This window comes from Coccinella septempunctata, chromosome 1 (assembly GCF_907165205.1).
Source record: "Coccinella septempunctata chromosome 1, icCocSept1.1, whole genome shotgun sequence".
In the NCBI taxonomy this organism is placed as follows: domain Eukaryota; kingdom Metazoa; phylum Arthropoda; class Insecta; order Coleoptera; family Coccinellidae; genus Coccinella; species Coccinella septempunctata.
The window spans coordinates 14,751,172-14,774,828 of NC_058189.1; the positions used below are offsets into that span (position 1 = coordinate 14,751,172).

General features: G+C 35.6%; 2 protein-coding genes across 2 annotated transcripts in view; one reads left to right on the forward strand and one right to left on the reverse strand.

Moving 5' to 3' along the window:
* The window catches only part of LOC123308867 (tyrosine-protein phosphatase Lar-like), a 634,169-nt gene that overhangs the window by 312,735 nt on the left and 297,777 nt on the right, over positions 1 to 23,657 (forward strand). The gene's annotated exons all lie outside the window — the stretch shown is intronic.
* LOC123322755 lies at positions 1,319 to 1,744 on the reverse strand. The gene has a single exon (XM_044910768.1). It carries the CDS (start codon positions 1,742 to 1,744, stop codon positions 1,319 to 1,321), a length of 426 nt encoding a protein of 141 aa, XP_044766703.1.

A 23,657-nucleotide genomic window follows, 5' to 3' on the forward strand; every position in this document is an offset into this window, starting at 1 on the left:
TTCAATTCTAGTTAGCTGTTCAGTTTCTGTATTTCCAAATCGTTGGAGTAAAGTAGGTCGAACTTGTTATCACTTCGAATTATTAGGTTTCGATAGTGTACGAGACCTGTACCTGAACCTGTACCTGAATAGTGAGGTATCATAGGGAATTATTTCTCTTATATGGGTAACTCTCCAAATTTCATGAATATGTTGATATGTATATCAAACCGCATAATCATTTGTTATACTGGTTGAGCCTTTGACTTGCACATAAGTTATGTATACTAAAACAAAAATTGTCGGATAGGTATATCTTTTTTTTATTTTCCAATCTTTCCGAGTTCGGTTGAGTTTGAAATACTTATTTGTGCAACCAGTTAGGAAACGCATTATTTTTCGCTTCGCTCATTGTGCAAAAAACGCCAAATACGAAAATTAGTGTTCCCGAACGTGTTTCACACAATATTTCTTCTAATTTCGAATAGGATGTGGCTGTGAATCATCCATAGTGACGGCTATATTTAATTTTTCACTCCGCTACTACAAGTATCTTTTCTTCATCAGTTGCGAAATATTTCACTTTTCGTAAGTGGTTACGAAAAGTGAAACATTTCAAAACGACAATGAGTTTCAGAAAGTGTCACTTTATATGTCAAAATTAGAAAAAATATACAGGGTGTTTCCAAACATTGGAGGAGGTGTTAGTATCACTTATTTGCTGTCGTTTGAGCCATATTTATTGATAATCAAAAATCAACAGTTACCGATATATCTGAGTTCTTGTGTTTTTCAAAAAATTTCTCACCTTACTTCATTTTTCGTCAATTTTTTCTTTGTTGACCAAGTTTGATTATAATTTTTCATTATTTTCATCAGAGAATGATATGATACGTATGAAAATAGCAAAACTATCCTGTATTAGATGTTGAAAAAGAATTAGGATGATTTAAAAGTTGGTATATGAAGAAAACAATTTCTAATATCAATTTGCTGTAACTTTCAAATTCCAAAGTTTTTGTATGAAAAAATTGTTTTAAAAACTTGCCTAATTCCTTCTTCGTTTCCTAAAAAAGATTTCGTTAGAATGCAAGCACTAGTTTCAATACAGCAGAATCTGATTTGAAAGGTAATAGAAGTAAAGAAAAAAAAGTAATGAATTAACAATTTTTTTATTGCAATTATTATTATTATTATTATTTATTATTTATTTAAATAAGAGTAGAGGAATACACCTATAAACTCACATAAAAACTAAGTTTAAATTGAACTCCTGAAGATGAACTTAATACATATGATTGACAACAAAGAGAAAAAAAAAATTATAGAAACACCGTCATCACGACGAGGTCACCCATCTGTCAAAGCTGTTCTTGAAGCTATTCACTGAAGACGATTCTACGACGGTTTCAGGCAAGGAGTTCCAAACATTGAACACTCGGTTTGACAGAAACATTTGCCTCTGGGTAGTCCTGAATTTTTCCTTCGCGAGCTTAAATCCATGGCCCCGTAAATTTTTCGTGTTCATACGGTACATATTCATAATATCCGGACCAAAGTGACCATGGACCGCTCTGTAGGAGAATATTAAGTCGCCTCTCGCACGTCGTTGTTCAAATGTGGGCATATCGAGCACTCTCAACCTTGTTGCGTAGTCAGGTCTCCTAACACCGTAGGGAATTCTGGTGCACCATCTCTGAACAGACTCCAACCCATCCACCTCGCCTCGCAAAGAAGTCCACCAAGCCGGACCAGCATACTCCATTATCGGCCGAATATAAGATTTATAAATCATGCCCCAGGAGACAACATCAGTGTTTGGGAATGCTTTGCTGAAGAGGTAGATCATCTGTCTCGCCTTTGTTGATACTGACGCGATGTGGTCCGACCAGCTCAAATCTTCCGCTATAGTCACACCGAGATCCAAGTGGCGAGTCACTGTGCCAAGTCTTACCCCATCGATGTAATAGGGGGCCCGAGGGTTGTTCTTCCCTAATTAAACTCAAAATTTCATTAAAAAATGTATTCATAAATTATATTCGAAATGACCATTCCTTATACAAGGAATGAAATTTACTCTCAATCTTCTAGATGCTTCATCTATTCTCTCCATAAGTTGTGCACGTGTAAGTATTTCCCAAACATGAAAATCTAACGTAGATCCAAAATTATAATCAAATTTGCTGAACGTAGAAAAAATTGACGAAAAATGAAGTAAGGTGAGAAATTTTTTGAAAAACACAAGAACTCAAATATCTCAGTAACTGTTGATTTTTGGTTATCAATAAATATGGCTCAAACGACAGCAAATGAGTGATACTAACATCTCCTTCAAGGTTCACGTCTAATTTGGAAACACCCTGTATCGTTTCAATAAAAGTACTTGTCTCGGTACTTGTCTATTGGACGTGAGGGAGCTATCTAGGATCTTAATCTTGAAGGGAAAAGATCAAAGACTGAGAGTATGTTCCTCATATTTTCTCATGTTTTCCCTGTTTTTGGATAATTTGATGTTCAAAAATATAAAATATCTTTGAAATTCGAAAAATTGGGTTGTTCCACAGAATGCAATGAAAACAGTGGCTATCTCTTTTTATCAGAGCCGTATCGGAAAAAATAGTAGATATAGGAAATAAGTGGTTCTTTTGACCTCAAGAATCTACGGTTAAAATATCTGTACTTCGATCTGTGCGAGTCAAAGGCGGGTTATATTTGTTTTTTCGTCATAACTCCTGTAATAAACTTAAACTGGTTTTTTTTTGGATTGATGATTTTAGATATTTGAAATATTCATCTGATATAATTTTTTCTCATACTTTTGTCATACAAAAGTTTGGGCAATTTAGTGTTCTTCGGTATCCGTAAAGTATATCGATATCTAAAAGTAACTATAAGCCAAAATAAAAAGGTTTCCGCAGGGACTTCTGCGATGTTTAAAAGAAGTTGAACATATGATACATAAATAAACGCTAAGGTGCGTTCCAAAATTATTTTGGACAACATAAAGCTACCATCTTGTATATATGCATTTTGGTAAAATATTTTCAATTATGTTCCAACAACTTTTCGATTTTGTACCGAATGATATCACAATCACAAAGCTTCACAGTCATTTCGTCTTCTGCATTGGTTACAATTATCAGAGCAGATCAGACACCAAAGTAACTCATCATTATCACAATATTCCATAAACTCGGTCAAAAGTATAACAAACCACCAGGTTTTCACTCGTATGTGTAAGTTCGAGATAATAACGTTTCTAGATTGAAAAGTAGGAACTGCAGCTTAATCCCGAAAGAATATGTGGGGATCAGAACAAATGGAAATGTCCTGGAAATTTTCATTTCGGTCTTGATGTCCCTGCTATGAGTAGGAGAAATTGCGCCAACATGGCTGCGGGATTTGCTCCAATACTTCAAATACTAATCTTTTATGATGACACATTTGTAGAGGATGTACCGGTTTGATGCCCAGATGATTACTTTTCTATCTGTCGCAGTCTTTTGGATTGCGTTTAGAGATCACCATGCAATTTTGATGACGGATGGAATTTGTGGTTTTAATTTGAATGGATTTTCTTCTGAAGAAGAGGATTGAAACGGTTAGTTGTTATAAGAAACGTTATATGTCAAGGGCAAATATGTCACACACCCTTGTCATGTCTTTCACAAACACATATTGTGTTTTTCTATGTTTGTACTTGTTTAGACAAGGATCAGATCAAATGGCCTTGAACATCTGTTCCTGACTTCAATTAACAAAAAATATTCAATGTTTGAAAAAAGCCGTATTTAGCATATTTCCTGCGCATTATAAATCAAAATTTTTTGTGCTCAAAGCGAATTTACTCACGCATTACATTTTCTAAGAAAATTTACTACACTTGGATCTGAATTCAAAATGCAATTCCAAAAGAATTCATAGCTTGATTATGCATACTTTGAATCACTTTTACACTCACACTCTATGAGAACTGAGGGTTTAAAATGGAAAAGAGTGGAACAAATTTGGAAAAATTCAAAATCTTGACAGAAACAATAAATAATATAACCAAAATAAAAGGGATAAAAACAGGATCGCAAATTACATAAAAGACTAATTCGTCCGGTTCACAAATTTAGGCCAATGTTCATGAATTACCCACTATCTCCGAAACTAATAGCCTTAGGATAAAAACAAGCAACTTTTCTGAAAGGCCTGGATGACCTGCATTCGCCATAAGGCCATGGCCAACGACTCATGAAACAGCCCTGTATATGATGAAAGTGGGGCCTACAAACGTGATAATGAAATTCTGGAATATGGAGAAAAAGTCCTTTTTTTCCCACAATCTTTATTTAATGACGAATAGTTTCGAGATCTTCAAAATGGTCCCATTTTCAAGTCAAAGCTACAAGTTACATCAAATCAAAACAAAAGGATAATAAATTAAGGTGAAGAACACTTACATACAAGCTACAATGGTCAGGTAATCAAAACCAAATCTTGCTTCATATGATTAAAAGAAAAATCTTCAAGTTTAGAGCAACTAGGCAGGTAGTATAATAAGAATAGCACGATGGACGAAAAATACAATTGACAATTCACGACGCTAAGAAGGGTCTCTTGTTAGATAGCTTATAAAATTTGGAGATCTTGTAAAAGTGGGGAAAATATATTGAATAACCGAATTGGTTTTGATTTGACTTCCGTCTATTCCTCATTACTTTTAACGGATCTATAACTTGCGAGCCGCTTGTTTATTTCCATATGAGAGTTTTTCATTTTTTTTTATTTGTGTTGATAGTAGTAGATTCCTTTATCTCTCGTTGTTCTGTAAAAACATATTCCAGTCGTGAGTTGTCTTGTTGTTTTGTTTTTCAATTAGATGTCGCTTCATTGTTTAAATTCAGGAAAGATATTGTGAATTGAATTTTTCGTTCTTCTTGTGATTCTTATTATACTATCTGCCTAGTTGCTCTGAACTTGAAGATTTTTCTTTTAGTTATATGACGCAAGCGAGGACGCAAGATTTGTTCATGATTACCTGACCATTGTAGCTTGTATGTAAGTGTTCTTCACCTTGATTTTTCATCCTTGTGTTTTGATTTGATGTTACTTGTAGCTACGTCCATGTCTCCAGCCCCCCCAAATTTGAATATTTCACTTTTTTTGACGCTAAAGTTTTGTACTAGTTTAGTACCGAAATGTACCGTTGAAAAAAAGTTTTGTACCCCTAATTAAAGTGACGAAAATACGGTTTTCAGTTTTGGGGGGCCGTAGACATGCTCACCCCCCACTTTTGAAATAGCAATTTTTTTGTAGTTCAAAGTATTGTACTAGTTTTGTACCGAAATGTACCGTCAAGAAAAAGTTTTGTACCCCAAGATTAAGGGGTCTTAGGAGGGTTCGAAATTGGGGGGGCTGGAGACATGTTTTCGAAATAATGGGATTTCTGTTTTCGAAACGAGCTAAAACATGAGTACTAGTTTTGTACCGAAATGTACCGTTGAGAAAAAGTTTTGTACCCTAATTAAAATGAAGAAAATACTGTTTTCTATTTGGGGGTACTGTAGACATGCTCAACCCTCACTTTTGAAAATGCAACTTTTTTTTATTTCAAAGTTCTGTACTAGTTTTGTACCGCAGTGTACCGTCAAGAAAAAGTTTCGTACCCTAAGATTAAGGGGACTTTGAAGGGTTTGAAATTGGGGGGGGGGCTGGGGACATGTTTTCGTAATAATGAGATTTCAGTTTTCGAAACAAGCTAAAACATGTGTACTAGTTTCGAACCGAAATGTACCGTCACAAAAACGTCACTTTTTTTGCAATGGTAAATTTCGGTATGAAACTAGTGCACATGTTTCACCTGGTTTCGGAAACCGAAATCTCAACATTTCGAAAACATGTCTTTGGCCCTCCCTATTTCAAACACTCCTAAGAAGACTCCTCAATCTTAGGGTACAAAATTTTTTCTTGACAGTAGATTTCGGTACAAAACTTTGAAATTAAAAAAAAATTGCATTTTCAAAAGTGAGGGTTGAGCATGTCTACAGTACCCCAAACAGAAAAATGTATTTTCTTCATTTAAATTAGGGTACAAAACTTTCTCTCAACAGTACATTTCGGTACAAAACTAGTACTCATGTTTCACCTTGTTTCGAAAACCGAAATCTCAATATTTCGAAAACATGTCATTGGCCCCCCCAATTTCAAACCCTCCTAAGACTCCTCAATCTTAGGGTAAAAAACTTTTTCTTGACAGAGTACATTTCGGTACAAAACTAGTACAAAAGTTTGAAATAAAAAAAAATTGCATTTTCAAAAGTGAGGGTTGAGCATGTCTACAGTACCCCCAAACAGAAAACTGTATTTTTCTTCATTTCAATTAGGGAACAAAACTTTTTCTCAACGGTACATTTCGGTACAAAACTAGTACTCATGTTTTAGCTTGTTTCGAAAACAGAAATCTCATTATTTCGAAAACATGTCTCCAGCCCCCCCAATTTCAAACCCTCCTAAGACCCCTTAATCTTGGGGTACAAAACTTTTTCTTGACGGTACATTTCGGTACAAAACTAGTACAAAACTTTGAAATACAAAAAAATTACTATTTCAAAAGTGGGGGGTGAGCATGTCTACGGCCCCCCCAAACTGAAAACCGTATTTTCGTCACTTTAATTAGGGGTACAAAACTTTTTTTCAACGGTACATTTCGGTACAAAACTAGTACAAAACTTTAGCGTCAAAAAAAGTGAAATATTCAAATTTGGGGGGGCTGGAGACATAGACCTCTTGTAGCTTTGACTTGAAAATGGGACCATTTTGAAGATCTCGAAACTAGTCGTCATTAAATAAAGATTGCGGGAAAAGAGGACCTTTTTTCCATATTCTTCATGAATCACTCACATTTATCTGTTCTTCAATTTAAGGTGCTTATGTTTTGGACCATCAGTTCCCATGCTAGGGGACCTCAAATGTGGATCAATTCGTGAGCCCAATTCAACCTTCCGAAAATTTCTGTGACGTCATAGAATAATTCATGGCCACAGATGGTCAATCTCTGAAAACTCGCCAATATTCAAATCCCTACAGTGTGGAAACCACTACCAAAAATTAGCGCTTGGTGTTATACGACGCAGGGAATACTCCTTCTGACGAAAATGATGTATTTTTTATGAAATATCTTTCAAACGTCACATTTCGAAATATCCATTTCAACCGTTTCCCAAAAAAAAATTATTTAAAGTACTTAAAAATGAAAAATAAAAATGGGTATTTAAAATTTAAAGCGTTTCGTTTCTATTGCACAAGTTGGCAACTTCGACTGAAATATGCGTTGATAATAAAGGACAACAAATATACTATCCTGATGAGATAGACAAAGATGGCTGTCTGTGAAGTCTGCGTCGAACGAGGAAGGTCGTAAAGATTTATGGGATTTTTATGGCCGTTTGCTTTTGAAGCCAGTGAACTCTAGAGGAGTTAGAGTTCACTATAGTCTATCCAAATCCGAGAGGCCAGCGTAAACAAACTGACTAACGCGTGATCTTATTTGAGGTACTCCTCTTATTGGTCAAAGCTTCAGGAACGCTATATGTTTGCAGGCGGGAGTAAGAAGCCCTCCGCAGAACCGCATTACGTTTGATTCATTGATTGTATGCGTATTGTTGTGCAGAACTGCAGAGGTCATTTATTGCTTTTTCTTTCGTAAATTGGTTTATAGTTGTAGCAAGTTATTCAAGTTACAAGCATTTAAGATAATGTCAAGTACTGATACTGCTGAGGAATCGCGTGTTGACTTAAGTCCTCCAAAAAAGAGACGTCTGAAACGACACTTCAGTGCCGAGATAAAAGAAATGATTTTGAATACTTATAAAATTGAGATTATTCAAAATGCAGGAATGTGTTTAAAGGACGTAGAACTCCGAGTTGCTGAGAGACTTGGCATTGGAGCTCGAAGTGTTAGGAGAATTATTTCCGAATACATAAATTCCGGTGTTCTATCACAGCCGGCAACAAATCAAAATCGGACCACCAAATGGGAGTCCTTATCAGACTTCGATAAAAATGTAATACGGCGAAAAGTTCACGAGTTTTTCTTTAGAAATGAACACCCGACTATAGAGAAAGTATTAAAAATAGTTAATGAAGACTCGAACTTGCCAAATTTTAAGAATAGTACCTTCTCTATTATATTGAAAAAACTTAATTTCAAAAATGGACGTCGCCAACGCAACAGTTTTTTAATGGACCGTGACGACATTAAATGTTGGAGAAGAAACTATCTCACGAAAATTAGGGCCTTCCGTGATGAAAGATTTACTACTTGGATGAAACTTGGGTAAATGCCGGTCATACTAAATCCAAAGTGTGGACCGATGAAACAGTTACATCTTCTCGGCAAGCGTTACTTGCTGGACTATCTACTGGATTAAAAAATCCGTCTGGCAAGGTCTTGAATTTTGAGTTTAACCCTCGTTTAACTCTCGGTTTCATAAAGCTTGATCAGAGAATCAACGATCGATTGACGGATGAACGTCAATTAGTTTTCAGTAGATAAGTTGGTCATAAGCATTCTGAATATCATTATTGCACCAAATAATTATCTATACACGCCCATTTAATGATTCTCCACTGCTACTCCTCCAATATATTCGGAAATATGAAAGTTTCAATGATTTCCTTCGGGAAATCGAATGCCAAATCGTTGATCGAGCAATCAAAGTTTTGTGAAACTTGATGTAGGTACCTTTTTGGTAGAAAACAATTTCAACATTCTTTTTCAAATGAACTGAATATATTTTTCCAGGCAAAGGGCAAAGAATTATAGTGTGTCATATTGGCAGTGACACTGGTTTTTTAACTGGAGGACTCTGGACTTTCCAATCCAAAAAAAACTGGTGACTACCATGAAGAAATGGATGGTCAGTCCTTCGAAAAGTGGTTCGAGGGTATACTTTCTAAATTGGAGGAAAATTCTATAGTAGTTTTAGATAATGCTCCTTACCATTCAAGGAAAATGGAAAAAAATCCTAATTCACAATTCAGAAAGAGTGATATCCAACAATGGTTGAGGAAATATTGATTTCACCACTGACCTCATAAAAGCGCAATTGTTGAAGATAGTCAGGCAGAACAAAGAAAAGTTTGAAAAATACATCGTGGATGAAACCGCAAAGGCCCAAAATATTACTGTACTTAGATTACCGCCCTACCACTGCGAACTGAACCCTATTGAATTGATTTGGGCCGATGTCAAGAATTTTGTGGCAGATAAAAACACCACATTTAAAATGGCTGACGTCCAAAATCTTTTTCAAGAGGCTCTCTCAGGGGTTACTTCCGAAAGATGGAGAAAGTGCGTGGAACATGTCAAACAAAAATTTGAGGTGGACATGTGGAAATTGGATAATATCATAATATCATAACACCAGTCATCGTCAACTTAGAAGAAAGTTCTGCATCTTCTGACGGCACTACGGACTAGTCACTTTTACAAAAAATATTGTTACACATTTATATACATAGTATGTATTAAAGTGGGAACTTTAGATTAATTGTTCATTACTGAGACTCATAGATAAGCATACATATTTTTCACCGGAACTGGAACACTCAAAAAATTTTAAAATATAACGCTCTCGGAATGAAATTTATTAGTACACCTCTGCGTTATCACGTTCTTGACGCGTGATCACTGCATGCTGCAATGTTTACCTCTGGCCTCTTGGATTTGGATATACTATAGTTGAGGCTCGCCAGTAAATAACCTGTAAATCAACAGATGTTATTTTATAAACAAGGCATTGTTCTTTTTATTTTCTAGTAGGCGCTGTTGCCAAATCGTAAACTAGAAACGAAGCGATTTGAATTTTAAAACCTCATATTTGAAGAATGATTTTGAATAGTTTCCGCAGTACATTTGAAAAATTCATGAATGAAACTCATAATTATTCAGTTTAAACTTGCATATGCTGTGATAACCCAAATTGAGGAGAATTCCCCATTGAAAGCACTATCATGGCTTAGATATAACCAAAATATTACGAAACCTTCCCTGTTGAAGTAATATTTTTGTCCAGCACACATTAAGCTCACTCTCCCCGAGAATGAATTACTAGGATAGTTTGTAGTGAGAGAAAGGTTTTTCAAACCTACCCCCTCATTTTAGAAGAATCTTTTAGTTTTCATTTTTAAGTAATTTTATTTTCGAATTAATTTTGGAGAAAAATATTTTCAATTTCCAATTCAGGATTCCGACATCGTTCGGAATTGTAAACATACCGCACCGTTTTTGTTCCGTTTTCAGTTCTGAAAAAAAACGATGTCGTACCGTATAAAACATCCTGAATTGGAAGATAACCGTGTTTTTTTGGTCGCTAGCTAGATAAGTCGAAATTAAGACGTCTTCATCGACGCAAATTTACCGAATTTCGACAGTCGGGGCACATCTGATTTCCGCACCCCCCCTGTGGGTATAAAATCAGATGTTCCCCGCAGGTCTCTTCACTTCTAATGATTCGCCGAATTAATACTCTACGAGTAAAATTTCGCTAGCCGTGAATTACCGTCCGCCGTTGCTTGTTAGAAAAGTATTGAACAGTTTAGAATTTTCATTTTTTTTGCTCTTTTTCATTGGTCCGGGATAGAATTTTTCTTTAGTCTTTCTTTTATTATTGTTCACCATATTGGGTGATTGTCCGAAGTGAAGTGGCCAAACAGAAACTTAGGTAAGACGACACTCCGTTCTTTTTTTTTGTTTTACCATTGGAACTTCAGCCTTCCTTCATCCCTTCCTACCCCTAGTTTAAGCTCCACTCCTACTGCAGAAGCACCCCGCTGGCGTGGATACTCAGGGGACGCGGAAAGCACTTTGGAGTGGCGAAAAACTTCCTCCACCTCTTCCTAGCCCGGGTTAAGTTCCACCCCTACTGCTAAAGCACCCCGCTGGCGTGGATACTCAGGGGGTGCGGAAGCACTTTGGAGTGGCTAACCCTCTTTCCTCCCCCGTTTTTTCGACGCTCACCTCAGCTGTTATCGAAGAACCCCGCTGGCGTGGATACTCAGGGGGCAAAGAACGCACCTAGGGGTAAGCTGTCGTAAATATGTGACGTCTTTCATCCCCTAACCTGGCTGAGGTCCGATACCTGTCCGTTAAGTGTACGTCTCAGGTTCTGGCTGGCGAACAAGTCCGTAAACCCCCGTACAACTTTTGAGATCGGATCCCGTTTCATTCCGTCCGTTTTGCCCTGTAAATTCACTGATTTCGAGTCTTTCACTGTACGAATTTTATAATAGTGCCATTTGTGTTTCCTTTTTACGAGTCGACAAATAAAGGTTGCGTACGTTGATTTTGACTATCATTGGGCGTCGCTAACACCCTAGACACCACGGAACCTTGTCTTCGGCTAGTAGCTACCAGGGTAGGTTTGCTATTCTCCCTTAAAGAATAGCTGGCGCTCGAGTACACCGAGGAAAATCCGTTACAAGTTTTATTGGGTTACTTAGGAAGCCATCGAAGCAAATAAGAGCAGAAATTGAATTCTGATGGTGTAATTTTTTGTCCTTCTATGACCGGACGAATATTAATATGATCCCAACAGCATGGCTTTCCATGTTGTACAGTTAATTATTCCTAAGCAACTCCCGTTCCAATAAATCTCTCAGCTTTCCAGTGGATGGTCGTCCTATTCACCATCTCAATTGAATGAAATGAAAACTTTCAGTCAGATAATGACTCTGACCGAGCTTGAAAGGTGGAGTTCCGCAATCTGGTAGATTTTCGTATTATTTTCAATGATGACATTTGAATTGAATTTCGCCCCGAGTTCTGAATGCTCGGGGACAGAGACAGAATGAGCAAAATAAATTTCAAATGTTAATTAATTTCCCTCTGAAGTTTGGAAGAAGTCGCGGGTTGAAATTGAAATTTGAAGCGTCTGTCCCCTTTCTCTTGGTCTGGCAGAGCCGAATTAAGTTTCATAACTGCGACAATTCATATCAGCAGACAGTTTATGTCTTCTCCTTCCTGTCGCTTCATTTTTCTGATTTTTATACGTAATGAAAAGATTCTTGAAATTCGACCTGGGGACACGCTGTGTTTTCAAGTAAGTATCAGAATTGTCGCAAAAATTCACTGGTATGAGAAAAGAGTAAGTTGATACTCTTCGGTATGAGGTACCTATTATTGAAAACCCTAGATGCCCAAAATCCATCGTTCCTTGTCTACAACGCCGCATGGATTTATAAATTCACTCATATCCTGAGGAGTTTCGTTTGGAGAAAACTTGTTTTGTTATACAGGGTTACAGGGAAAGTCGTACTGAATATTGAAGGACGCTATTATTTAGGTCATTTCTGATGGATTTGGTTCTATAATATGGTGTCCGAAACTCAACCGTTTTGGAGATATTGAGTTTTGAAGATTATTTTGAAGAATCGTTTATTTTTGGCTTTTTTATCGATTTTTTTCGAATTGGAGCTCCTAGGGGCCATTTTTTCAATGTATCTAGTCAGAGGGCATATCAATTAATAAAAATGATCTGCAGAAACTGAACCTACCACTAACAGCTCGATACGACCGCTCGACAACCGTTAGAATAAAAGAACTTGCACTAAGTGTTTTTAACTTTGAAGCGCTTTTTTTGAAAAAAACTTCATGGAACTTATTCGGCATATAATTTCAAAAACTTCTACTTCTCCTTAGCTATTCAAAAAGGTATAACACTTGCTATTAAATAAGCGAAATATCGACCAAATGGCAGTAGACGTAGTAGAGGGTACATTTTCAGTTTGAGGTAAAAGTAGCTAAAATAGGTAAATGAAACAAAAAAAGAGCAGAAACAGAGTTGCATTCTGCCAAAAAAAAAACAATTTTCCGAGTATCGCAGATATTTTTTTATTTTTGAACATCAAATTACTCGAAAACGGCGCATTATACGAGAAAATATAAAAAATACTTTTATTTTACGAAACTTTCAAATACTCATTATATAGCGTCCAACTTAGCTTGAAGAGTTGGGTTCTTTGAATTTTTGGTATTTATGGTACGTAGTGGTCATAAGAAAAATGGAAGACGTGGGTGTTATCTTCGAAAAAGATTGATCGAATAAATGAAAAACTATATTCCGAAATTCATTTAATTCAATGAAAGCGTTTGTGTTTTCTTATGGTTTTTCAACAGCCCGTATGTTTTAAACTGAGCCGATTTGGAAAAATTGGAATTGCAAAAAAGTGTTTCTTTTGACCTGAAGAATCTACTGTTTTCTTTTTTATTTTCACGAGTCAAAGACTCACCCTGTATATATTAAAAGTGCTTTGCATCGTTGGGGCGACGGCAGTTTCCTGCGGGAAAGTATCACTTTGCGCACTTGTTAGGAAAACAACTATTTTCACTTACTTGAGACTTCTCACTACTATAATAACACAAATATTATAGGTAAATTGAAATATTTATTTATTTATTTATTTATTTATTTATTCACAAGGGGATTTTGTCGGAAAATAAAATTATATGCCATGTTCCATTGAATAACGCTCGGAAAAACGTATGGATCTCAAAACAGAACTTCTTCGAAATCTATAATTTTCCCATAACATTTTGCCGTTGTACCTTTTTATTAAATAAGCATTTCAGAGTGAGTTTCAGGTCAAACTCGATTTCATATCAAACTATAGTTTGTCCTATTCTTTAACGGAACTGACACTATAAAAGTTTTGCAATTTCTCATGACCTGAAGTATTCATGAAAATATTCACCAACCTCAATCCTATAATTAAATTGTAGCTATGTACCTATATGCTGTATCGTTCCACGAATACTCTCATTCTCGATTAATTACTCATTTTTTCCACTTCACATCGAAATTGGAATTGTGGAGAATCGCAATGAAAAATATCTAGGTAAAATAACGAGTGTTCATTGAAAAATTTTGTTTATCCTACCTATTTGCTGTTTCAGTAAAGCTAACAAGGTGAAATGAAAAACCGCTGAAAAATGTTTTTATTCCCTTTCCTTTGAGGGAGCCCTAGTAGCAATTACCCCTTTTCGAACAGGTAATAAATCCTACAACCCTCAAGAAGGAGAGCACTTCATTCAATTAACGGGGTGGTATTTAAATTGAATTTTTATTTTTTTCTCGTGTTTTAACTAGACTCATTATATAATTGAAATCGAGGTTTTAAAACCTTTGTTGGAATGAGTAGTTGGAGGGTATGTATATTATCTTATAGGTGAAAAGAAATGCCCCCTTTTTCATTTGTAACTTGGCACATGATTATTGAAGTTGGGTAGATTATCTTCTATTGATTTCCTTCCAGAAGAAATTCTGAGAACAGCAGGTCACAATTTTTCTAATATTTCTCCTTTCTTTCCAAAAAAAATCTTCACTTTACCATTTCGAATTTTTTCATTATATAATTTCATAACTCTGCTTTTTGTTTGGACTTAAAATGTACATACAACGTGTTAATGAGAATATTTTAAAGTTTGACAAATTGAACCAAAACTCAAGATTCTCAAGTTACAACTGATATTTTTCGTTGTTTTAGTCGGTTCTACGTGCAAAGAAGGGGGAAGGGGTGCCACCTGAATAAACCCTAAAATGTATGCTTTCAAGGGTTGAAGGAATAACTTGAAATTGGAGAATACAGCCTTTTCAGGCAAAGTGTTTAGGTATTTAGGTGATTTTTTTTACCTAGAATCGATCATTTATATAGGTCTTGTGTTTGGATGACTTCCATTGGTCAAGCAAAAAGTGTTATAATACTACAATCTTGACTACAATCAAAAGATCAAAGAAAATCAAGCTTAATGGACAAAAGAGCCAAGTAACATTACTGCGGATGAAAAGACTGCGACCCACGACGAATCTAGAAGTTGACGGCGAAGAAATCGACTGGCAAAATGAAGCCAAATATTTAGAAATAACGCTTGACAAAGGACTTACTTGGAAAAGTCATATCAAACAAGCAATCGACACATGTCGAAAGAGACAAAATTGAAGATAATCAAAGCCGTTGCTAGGCCTCAACTGACTTATGGATCAGTTGCCTGGGGTTTCGCGGCAAAGAGCCACATCAAAAGAATTGAGGCCCCTGAAAACAAGCTGCTACGATATACAATAGATGCACCTTGGTTTGTCAGGAATAGACAGATTTATAGGGACCTAAAATGGGAAACCATGAACAGAAAAGCAGAGAAATTATTCGAAACAGGGAAAAACCATCCGAATCAAGAACTCAGGAGACTAGTGGACTACGACCCAGAGGAAGACAAAAGGAGAATGCGAATTTACCGAAGGAGAATGCGAATTTACCGAAGGAGAACAAGAGATCAATTAAAAAGAGATTAAAATAAGAACATGAACTTATTGAAAAATCCAATAAAGTTTTATCCAATAGAGGATAAACACATAAATCCCAGCACGATAGTGTGCGAGAAGAAAACCGACTAAGAGATTAACGGTTTATAGGCAAATGCCCGAAACCAATATTCAAGAAGCAGTTAAAGGTTTTTAGTGGGTCTCGAGCTCAGGAGAGTGAGAATCCCCACACTTCTTCCCCCTCAGGAGAGGGTGGTTCGTCTGACAGATTTTTCCTCTACTACACCAAAAAAATGAAAAGATTCAAAACGGTGATCGAAGTTGTCGAAGAATGATTTCCCGTCATCTCTTCTAAATCATACGTAAACAACAACGCTCAGCTATTTCGGAAAACTATTTCCCTAATGTGAATATAACCGAATTGAGACGGAGTTACTCGTATAATTATTCGGCATTTCTGAATTATTGCTTGAGGAATCTGAAATGATGATAGTTAAATGGGCCTTTTGTTCGTTTCCAATTGTTGTGAACTAGATTGGAAAATAAACATTATTCATGAGAAATGGAATTAGAACAAAGCATGAAATAATCTCCTTTTGTTATGGGTCGTAATCGATATTCCGTCCAGAGACGAAAATTGCTGTTCTGAATATGGATTCATATCAGACTAAAGCAGAGTTTTTAATTCCTTGTTTTTCAATGATTATGTTAATTAGCAAGTTGTTTCGTCCGTCTCAATGGTGATGTGATACCTAATGTATAAAATTGCTGAACTTATTCGGAATTCAAATGTACAGTGATTGTAGCGAGACAGTGGTCTCGTTTTTCATCGTTTTTGCAAGAATATGGCGGTTTTGGTCACATGACGTGACATGAGCCAATCCGCATTCCGTATTAGAGATCAAAGCGTTGAAATATGTGCTTCTAAGCCGCCATATTCTTGCAAAAATTGCAATTGTCGCCACTTTCTCGTCATAGTTGGGGAGCCGACGATGCTAAATCGGGATTTACTCGAGCGTCGTGGAGACCTAGTGGATTTTGGAGATTAGATGGTAGAAAGAAAAAGAAGTTCTATGATGTATGCACTTTCAGCGGTGGGGTATATACCCTACGTGTCTCTGATAATGAATTCATGCTTATCTGACAGTTTGCGCGATGGGACTGGCCGTAAGGATGAGTTGAAATTGGTAAAAAAAATAAAATTTCCAGCGTTGCAGATTTTCGAAGGATATGTTAATTGGACCCAAAGAAAACTACTTTTCAAGGGACTGACAATTTGGACGTGACGCAAGGTCACAGCGGTCCTTTGAAAATGTAAAAAAAAAATCGTTACCTGTACATACTCGAGCGTGTCAGATTTTCATACAGATGGTTAATCTCGGTGTTGCAGACGTGTTGACCCATTAATCTGACACTTATCAGGGGGGGTTTTCTTAACCTGACACTTTGAAGATGATAAAAATGCGTTTTTTACGAATATTCCCCAGCCTATACCTCTAATCGTTTTTGTATTCATTATGAAAGTTGTAGATAATAAAATTCTATACAACTTTTGTCTGAAGCATACATACTCTTAACCGTTCTCGCGACAGAGGGCGATAAGGGCGAGGAGCTTAGCCACACATGCGAAAGGGCAAGGTCAATGTAGATACTCAGTCTAATCTACATTCATCCAATTTTCAAAATGACAAGGTATTTCTATGATGACAATTTCGAAATTAGTCTCTGACTGAACCTTAGAATGTACTATTTTCCAACGAGTGAATTTTCGCTTCAGCATGTATCGCTAAACATCTCGCATTAATCGCCATACATCTCAAAGACGTTTGAACGTAGAAAAAATTGCTTGGGACAATTTGTAGAAAATTTCATGCTCTACAACTTTTATGATGAATGCGAAAAATATTTGAAGCTCAGGGAAGGAGATAATTCAAAAAAACTAATGACCTTTATGGCCAATTTGTATTGTTTCGACTTGCTAAAACTGTCAGGTTATATTTTTTCCGATATTCTTGAATCATTAGCTTCAAAATAAGAAAAACGCCACCGCGCTGGAGAATGTACACGTGACGTTTTTTTCGCAACTTTGGCTCCCTCCCTCACATTTTCGACACGTTTAAATTGTCAGATTAAGAGAATATATACTTTTCAACCACATATATATCTTAATCTGACACGCTCGAGTATGTACAAGGATCGTTTTTTTTATATTTTGACAGGCTGTCATAGACAATTCCCCCTATATAGAGGTTTAATTTTTGGTACAGGTATGTCCCCTTATTTTAATCGGACATGCTCCAGTAAATCCCGAATTTCCCTCTTCGGCTCCCCAACTATTAGAGTCACTGTATTCAAATATCAGTGAACTCTAAATGACTTTTAGAGTTCACTGTCAAATATAGATCGCAGCGACATGGTGATGACAGTTCGAAGTAAAAAGTTAATGCGGTTATTGTCATTTTTGAAGGGAATATTGAGATTTTCGTCAGATAAATCCTTTTTTCTCAGTTTATAGTTGTTTTTCTCAATTTTGAAGATTGTTTGTCGAAAAATGGTTTAAAGAGTGAATTATTATCAATTTCAGGTCAATAAATGTCATGAAGTATTAGTATTTATGAAAAACATTCCGACTAATTAGTATGTTCTGAATCAGCTGATGCAACAGAGCAATATTTTTTGAATCCGAACTTCTAGTCTCTTTACACGATCATAATATTAAGGAAGTGATTATATGGAGAGCCACAACTATGATATCTCTCCTTCTCCATTATACAATGGCTAAATATGCAACATTGATGCTAAGAAAACTTGTCCAAGTTGATACAGATTTGTTTTTTGTGTAAATCCTTTCATTTTGAGGTTATATATGCAGATTAGTTAATTCACCTTCTGTTCTTCGTAACCAATTTGAAATGTACAGGGTGGGCAAATTTGGATGTTTTAGCACTACAACTTTTAAACCAGTGGAGATAGACAAAATCTGATACCCCAGTCTCGTTCTCTTTTTCTGAGAAACTAACTAGAGTAGAAGTAATTTTTGGCCAACTTCTTTTGTTTTCGAGTTATAAGCGAAAGTGGAAAAATGGCGATTTCGAAATGAATTTATATATCCACTAATACTGATGATAGAGCTCTGAAATTAAAACATTATACAGGCACTTTTTTGAGTAGAATCCAGTGGCGTGCTTGCCTTTTTAGCAGAATTTTTAATTACGAAGCTATGACCCAAAGTTATGTTTTTTTAAATGGGAATACTAGATTTCTGTTCAATTTTTTGAAAGCTTAATTTTTACTGATTTCAAAAATATATATTATCATATGGTTTCTATCAACATAAATAATAGAAAATGGTCAAAAACCTTTTTTCTCAATATTTCTATGGTTTCTACTTTTGATGAGAATAGAAAAATGTAGCATCTTATGAATACCACAGTCTCCTTCTATTAGTCCTTTCATTTCTATGCTTCTTACTCAATTTCTCCAAGATTCAAATTTCGTGAAAATTGGTAAAAAGCATAGAAAGAATGACATTGCCGGAAGGAGACTGCTCTTGTTATAAGAAGCTCTATTTTTCTGTGCTCCCCAAAAGTTGAAACCATAGAAATATTGAGAAAAAAGGTTTTTGACCATTTTCTATTATTTATATTGATATAAACCATATGATGTTATATATTTTTGAAATCAGTAAAAATTAAGCTTTCCAAAAATTGCACAGAAATCTAGTGTTCCCGTTTAAAAAAACATAACTCTTGGTCATAGCTTCGTAATTAAAAATCCTGCTAAAAAGGCAAGCACGCCACTGGATTCCACTTGAAAAAGTGCCTGTATAATGTTTTAGTTTAAAAGCTCTATCATCAGTATTAGTGGAGATATAAATTCATTTCGAAATCGCCATTATTCCAATTTTCGCTTATAACTCGAAAACAAAAGAAGGTGGCCAAAAATGACTACTACTCTTGTTAGTTTCTCAGAAAAAGAGAAAGAGAATGGGGTATCAGATTTTATCTATCTCCACTGGTTTAAAAGTTGTAGTGCTAAAACATCGAAATTTGCCCACCCTGTACAAAAACTATATCGTGCTATAGGTAAGGATGAGATACATATATCCTTAAACATTTTGACTAAACGTTCATTTCATCGTGGAAAATAGGAAAAACTGACATCTTAACAAGAAAGTCGTAATAGGAGATTTGCTCAAAGGATTCAAATTATGAAAACTTCATTAAGCTTTCCCCATTGTCACGAGATATATTCAATAGATTAAGATATATTTTTTATGAAAATTCTCATTGAAACACCAAAAACATTCACCGTTCCTCGATGTAAACAAACAAACGTGCATTAACTTTTTATTTACAAAAATTGACGCCAGGGGGCATATCACTTATTTGGAATTCCCATTCTTTTTCATTTTTCAAATTCCATGACAACCACTAGTTTTTCGTGATAATATGAGAGCTTTTTGTAGTAGTTTCTATTTCGAATTTTTTGAGACCGTTTGTTTCATTACTCGTATGTATCCACCCCAAGGATACTTTTCCCCTGTTATTGGCCATCTAATGGGAGACTGTCTCAGATGATGCCTGAACAGAATCGTTTTATATCCTCAAACGGCCATTACATTTGACTAGATTGGTTTTCCATTATTGCTCCTAATCTACCCTCTACACTCCCCATCCCTTACCCTTGTCTTCGCCCGAAATATATCCCAGATACGCATCTTTATGTCTCGTATTTAATGTGTCAGAAATCCAATTTATGTCAAATTTAGTAGAGTCTTTTAGCGGCGGAGTTGGAAAGGAGAAGAACTCAATTTCTTTGTGTTCGAGAATTCTTTTTCCCTCCGCCGGCGAGGCTTGATGCCGAATTACACGTAACCCCTGTTTGGAACGTACAATTTTGTTTTTCGTTCCACAAGGGTAATTGCCAATGATTCCTCCGAATTTTTTCCCATTGTATTCTGTGGGATTGTTCCGAATATCAGGGCAGTTCCCCTTCGGTTTGATAACTCCTTGAAAAAGCACAGGAATTTAATATTGTTGAGGAATTTATGTGGAAGGTTCTCATTCTGTATGTACCTAATTTGTTCACAAATAAAAATTTCGAAAGGATCGCTGGAATTATTTTCAGTGAATGAGTTACGTAAAGCAGAATGAATTCACACCCAGCAGAATGAATTTCACTATATAAAAAATCATCCACATTGAGTACAAGAATAATATTTAGTACCTAGCTTACGAACTTGAGAACTTGTTTAGTAGGTTGAAAAAGTGAGAAAAGTCAATTTTTTGCTTGTCTGACTGTAACTGACAAGATCAAAAAAGACTCTGTAATTCCCCCCACCATTTCCAAAATCTTCGCCAAAACAAAAGGAAAATTTTTTGTTGCCCCACATTCACACCCTGTACAACAAGTTAGTAATGAAGAAAGAATACCCTGTGCCAATGACGCCCAGAAAAAGGATAGAGCTTTCCACCTCTGGCTAAACAATTCAAAATCGGCATAATATCTAATAGCGAAATTATAGCTGATCAAACTTAGGCCAAATTTTAGATGTCACTCTCAAGATCAGGTGGTGGAAGAACTGGCGGCGGCGCTCTTTGATTTATGTTTTACATTTTATTTTATTTATTTTTTTTTTATTTACAATATCCGTTCCTTGGGGTGACTGCTGACTGGCCCTGTTCAATTGATGTGTGTTCTGACTATTTTATTCTCAAATAATATATGATATTTGAGCAGTAAATGCATTTTAGCCCTTACAAATCTCTTCAAACGACATCGTTAAGGCAGCAACTTCTGTGTAGTATTGACCCACCGCGTTTCACTAAAATAAGGTCTGACCACCTTCTCAAGTTTCTGTTCTATAAGCTAGCTGAGTGACTATTTTCAATCATTACAAAATACTTGTAGAGTATGTTGTTATTTTATATGAAAGAATAACAGTATTTGATTATCAGGGTTTAATGTTATTCAAAATATAATAGTGATTGGCGACGTTTCGGGCAGTACCCTTTTTCTAGCCTGTAAAAAACAATATACACAATGTAAAAACAACAAAAACAAACAAACAATTTATAAGTATTATAAAATTCTAAAGACTTTGTTGGATAGAGATCTAATTCTTTTATTACCTTCGAAATAATTTATTTTAAGATATTTCCCAACTTATTTGTTGGATGTCATTGGGGTTATGATTTTAAATGATTCTGGAGTTGTCACGTCAATAATGATTTCTTCTTCTTGTTTGTTCTCGTTGGTCGGCTTATTTGAGACTGTTCAAAATAGTGGAGTAGATGTTGTGAAGGTATCTAATGTCTGATCTGTCATTAATGGATTTTTCATTTTGTTTTATGTGAATCATTTCGAGAATTTCTCAAGATTTCTTATTTGTTTCTCGGTCCAACACTACAGTCTCGTCATAATTGAATGTATGTCCATTCTCGGTTTTGTGCTTGTAAAGTGCTGTTCGTTTTTTGGAGTACTTGTGTCCTTTCAGTCTGTCTTTCAGTTTTTGTTCCGTCTGTCCTATGTATACACCCTCACAATTATTGCAATTGATCTTATATACCACATGAGATGTTTCTGTTAATGGTGTTGGCGATTTTAATTTGCTATATAGTTGTTTAATTTGAATGTGTGGTTTGTGCGCAATTTTTACGTTGCTGTAGGGTTTCAAGATGTTTTCTATTTTTTCAGATAGAGAAGGTACGTATGGTATTGGTATGAATGTGATTGGTTCTTCTTTTTTATCTGTTGAATTTTCGGTGTTATATAATTTGTGTGTGCGATGTTTTATTATCTTCTTTATTTGTGGTAGAGGATAGTTGTTTTTTATTAAAAGTTAAGTAATGTCCTGTATGATGGTGGGTTTATATTGACGTCAATTTGACAGTCTTCGAGGGTTTCATCATATTTTCTGCTGAAAATTTGAATGTTGGGGTTTTGGACCATGGACTTTCTTCTTGAAATAATTTCAGACCTCTACAACTTCGTGATATACAGAAAACATACTTTCTCATTTCCAATGGAACATCCAGTTTATATTCGCAAGATTCGTAAGATCCTACGTAAAAAAAGAGGGGCGTTACAAATATACCCTATACCTTCGAGTTATCAAGGAAAAACTTGAAATAATAAGTTGACCTCCAGTTTTTACCATTTCCCCATAAGAAACTCATAAGCCATTGAGTATTTCCACAAGGTATGGCACAGTGTTGAAATTTCCATTTAATCAGCTATCTGACGATAAAAAGATATACTGGGCGTGCCATTTGAAATAAGAAAGTAGAAATCTCTTTCCGGTATAAACGGAAGTTGCAGAGGTTCGTAAATTTCTTGGGGAGAAAGTTCATTATCAATTCATTATTTGCTCAATCTGCAAATTTTCAGTACAAAATAATGATTAGATTTCCATAAACGTCTAAATGGCCATAGCGGTGTAAAGGATAAGAACTCTTATACATACTTGGCAATAAAAGACCGAGAACACCGCATAGATAAACCAACGATAAAATAATACTCAAGTTCCTTCTAAATCTGGCTCTGTAGGATTTGAAGAAAAAAAAACGCCCTTGAAGCCCTCGCAGATACTGGATTTCATAAAAACTCAAAGTAGAGATACGAAGATTTGTTACATATCTGTACACAGCTTGATCGAAAAATTCCTAGGGTTTGATACGATACTGGAATTTGTAACAAATTGATACTGACCTTTAGCTTTATAAATTGGAAGCGAAAAAATGTTTCAATCTGTAACATTCGGGAAAGCACCTTTTTTTATGAAAACTATGACTATCAATAATTTCTCAATCAGCAATTTATATATTTTTGTATTAAGTTGACGAGAAAATGCTGTCGCAAAAAAATGAAAACCCACAATAGAGGTGAAAAAACTTTTCACTCCGAATTTTCCACAGCGTAGTCACAATTGCCTGTGGAAGGACAAGCAAGAAAGTTAACTTGTTCGTTTATATTGTCATGTTTACATGGACTGTAAGTGCGCTGCAAGTTCGGAATGGCTTTCTAGCTTGCAGGCTTTGTGAATCTTTTCAGGGAAAATTCGATGGGATAAAGAAACCTTTTTCCGCTGTGCGAGATAATCTCTGTTATAATAAAAAATAAGGTATGTTTTTCGAAGTTTATGAAAAGCTGTCAATTATATTTTTTGTGTGAAATAGATTGTCGAAGGAAATATACAGCAACCTCTGATCTGCTAATTATGTGTGATACCCTTCTACGAATTCAATTCACATAATAAATATTCAGTGTGACAAAATGCATATTCTCTGAGCAATACGAACTTTTTCATATTGTAAAGGAATCCCACTTACGGAATGATACATTTTTCGAAATAGTGCGTACCGTCATTTA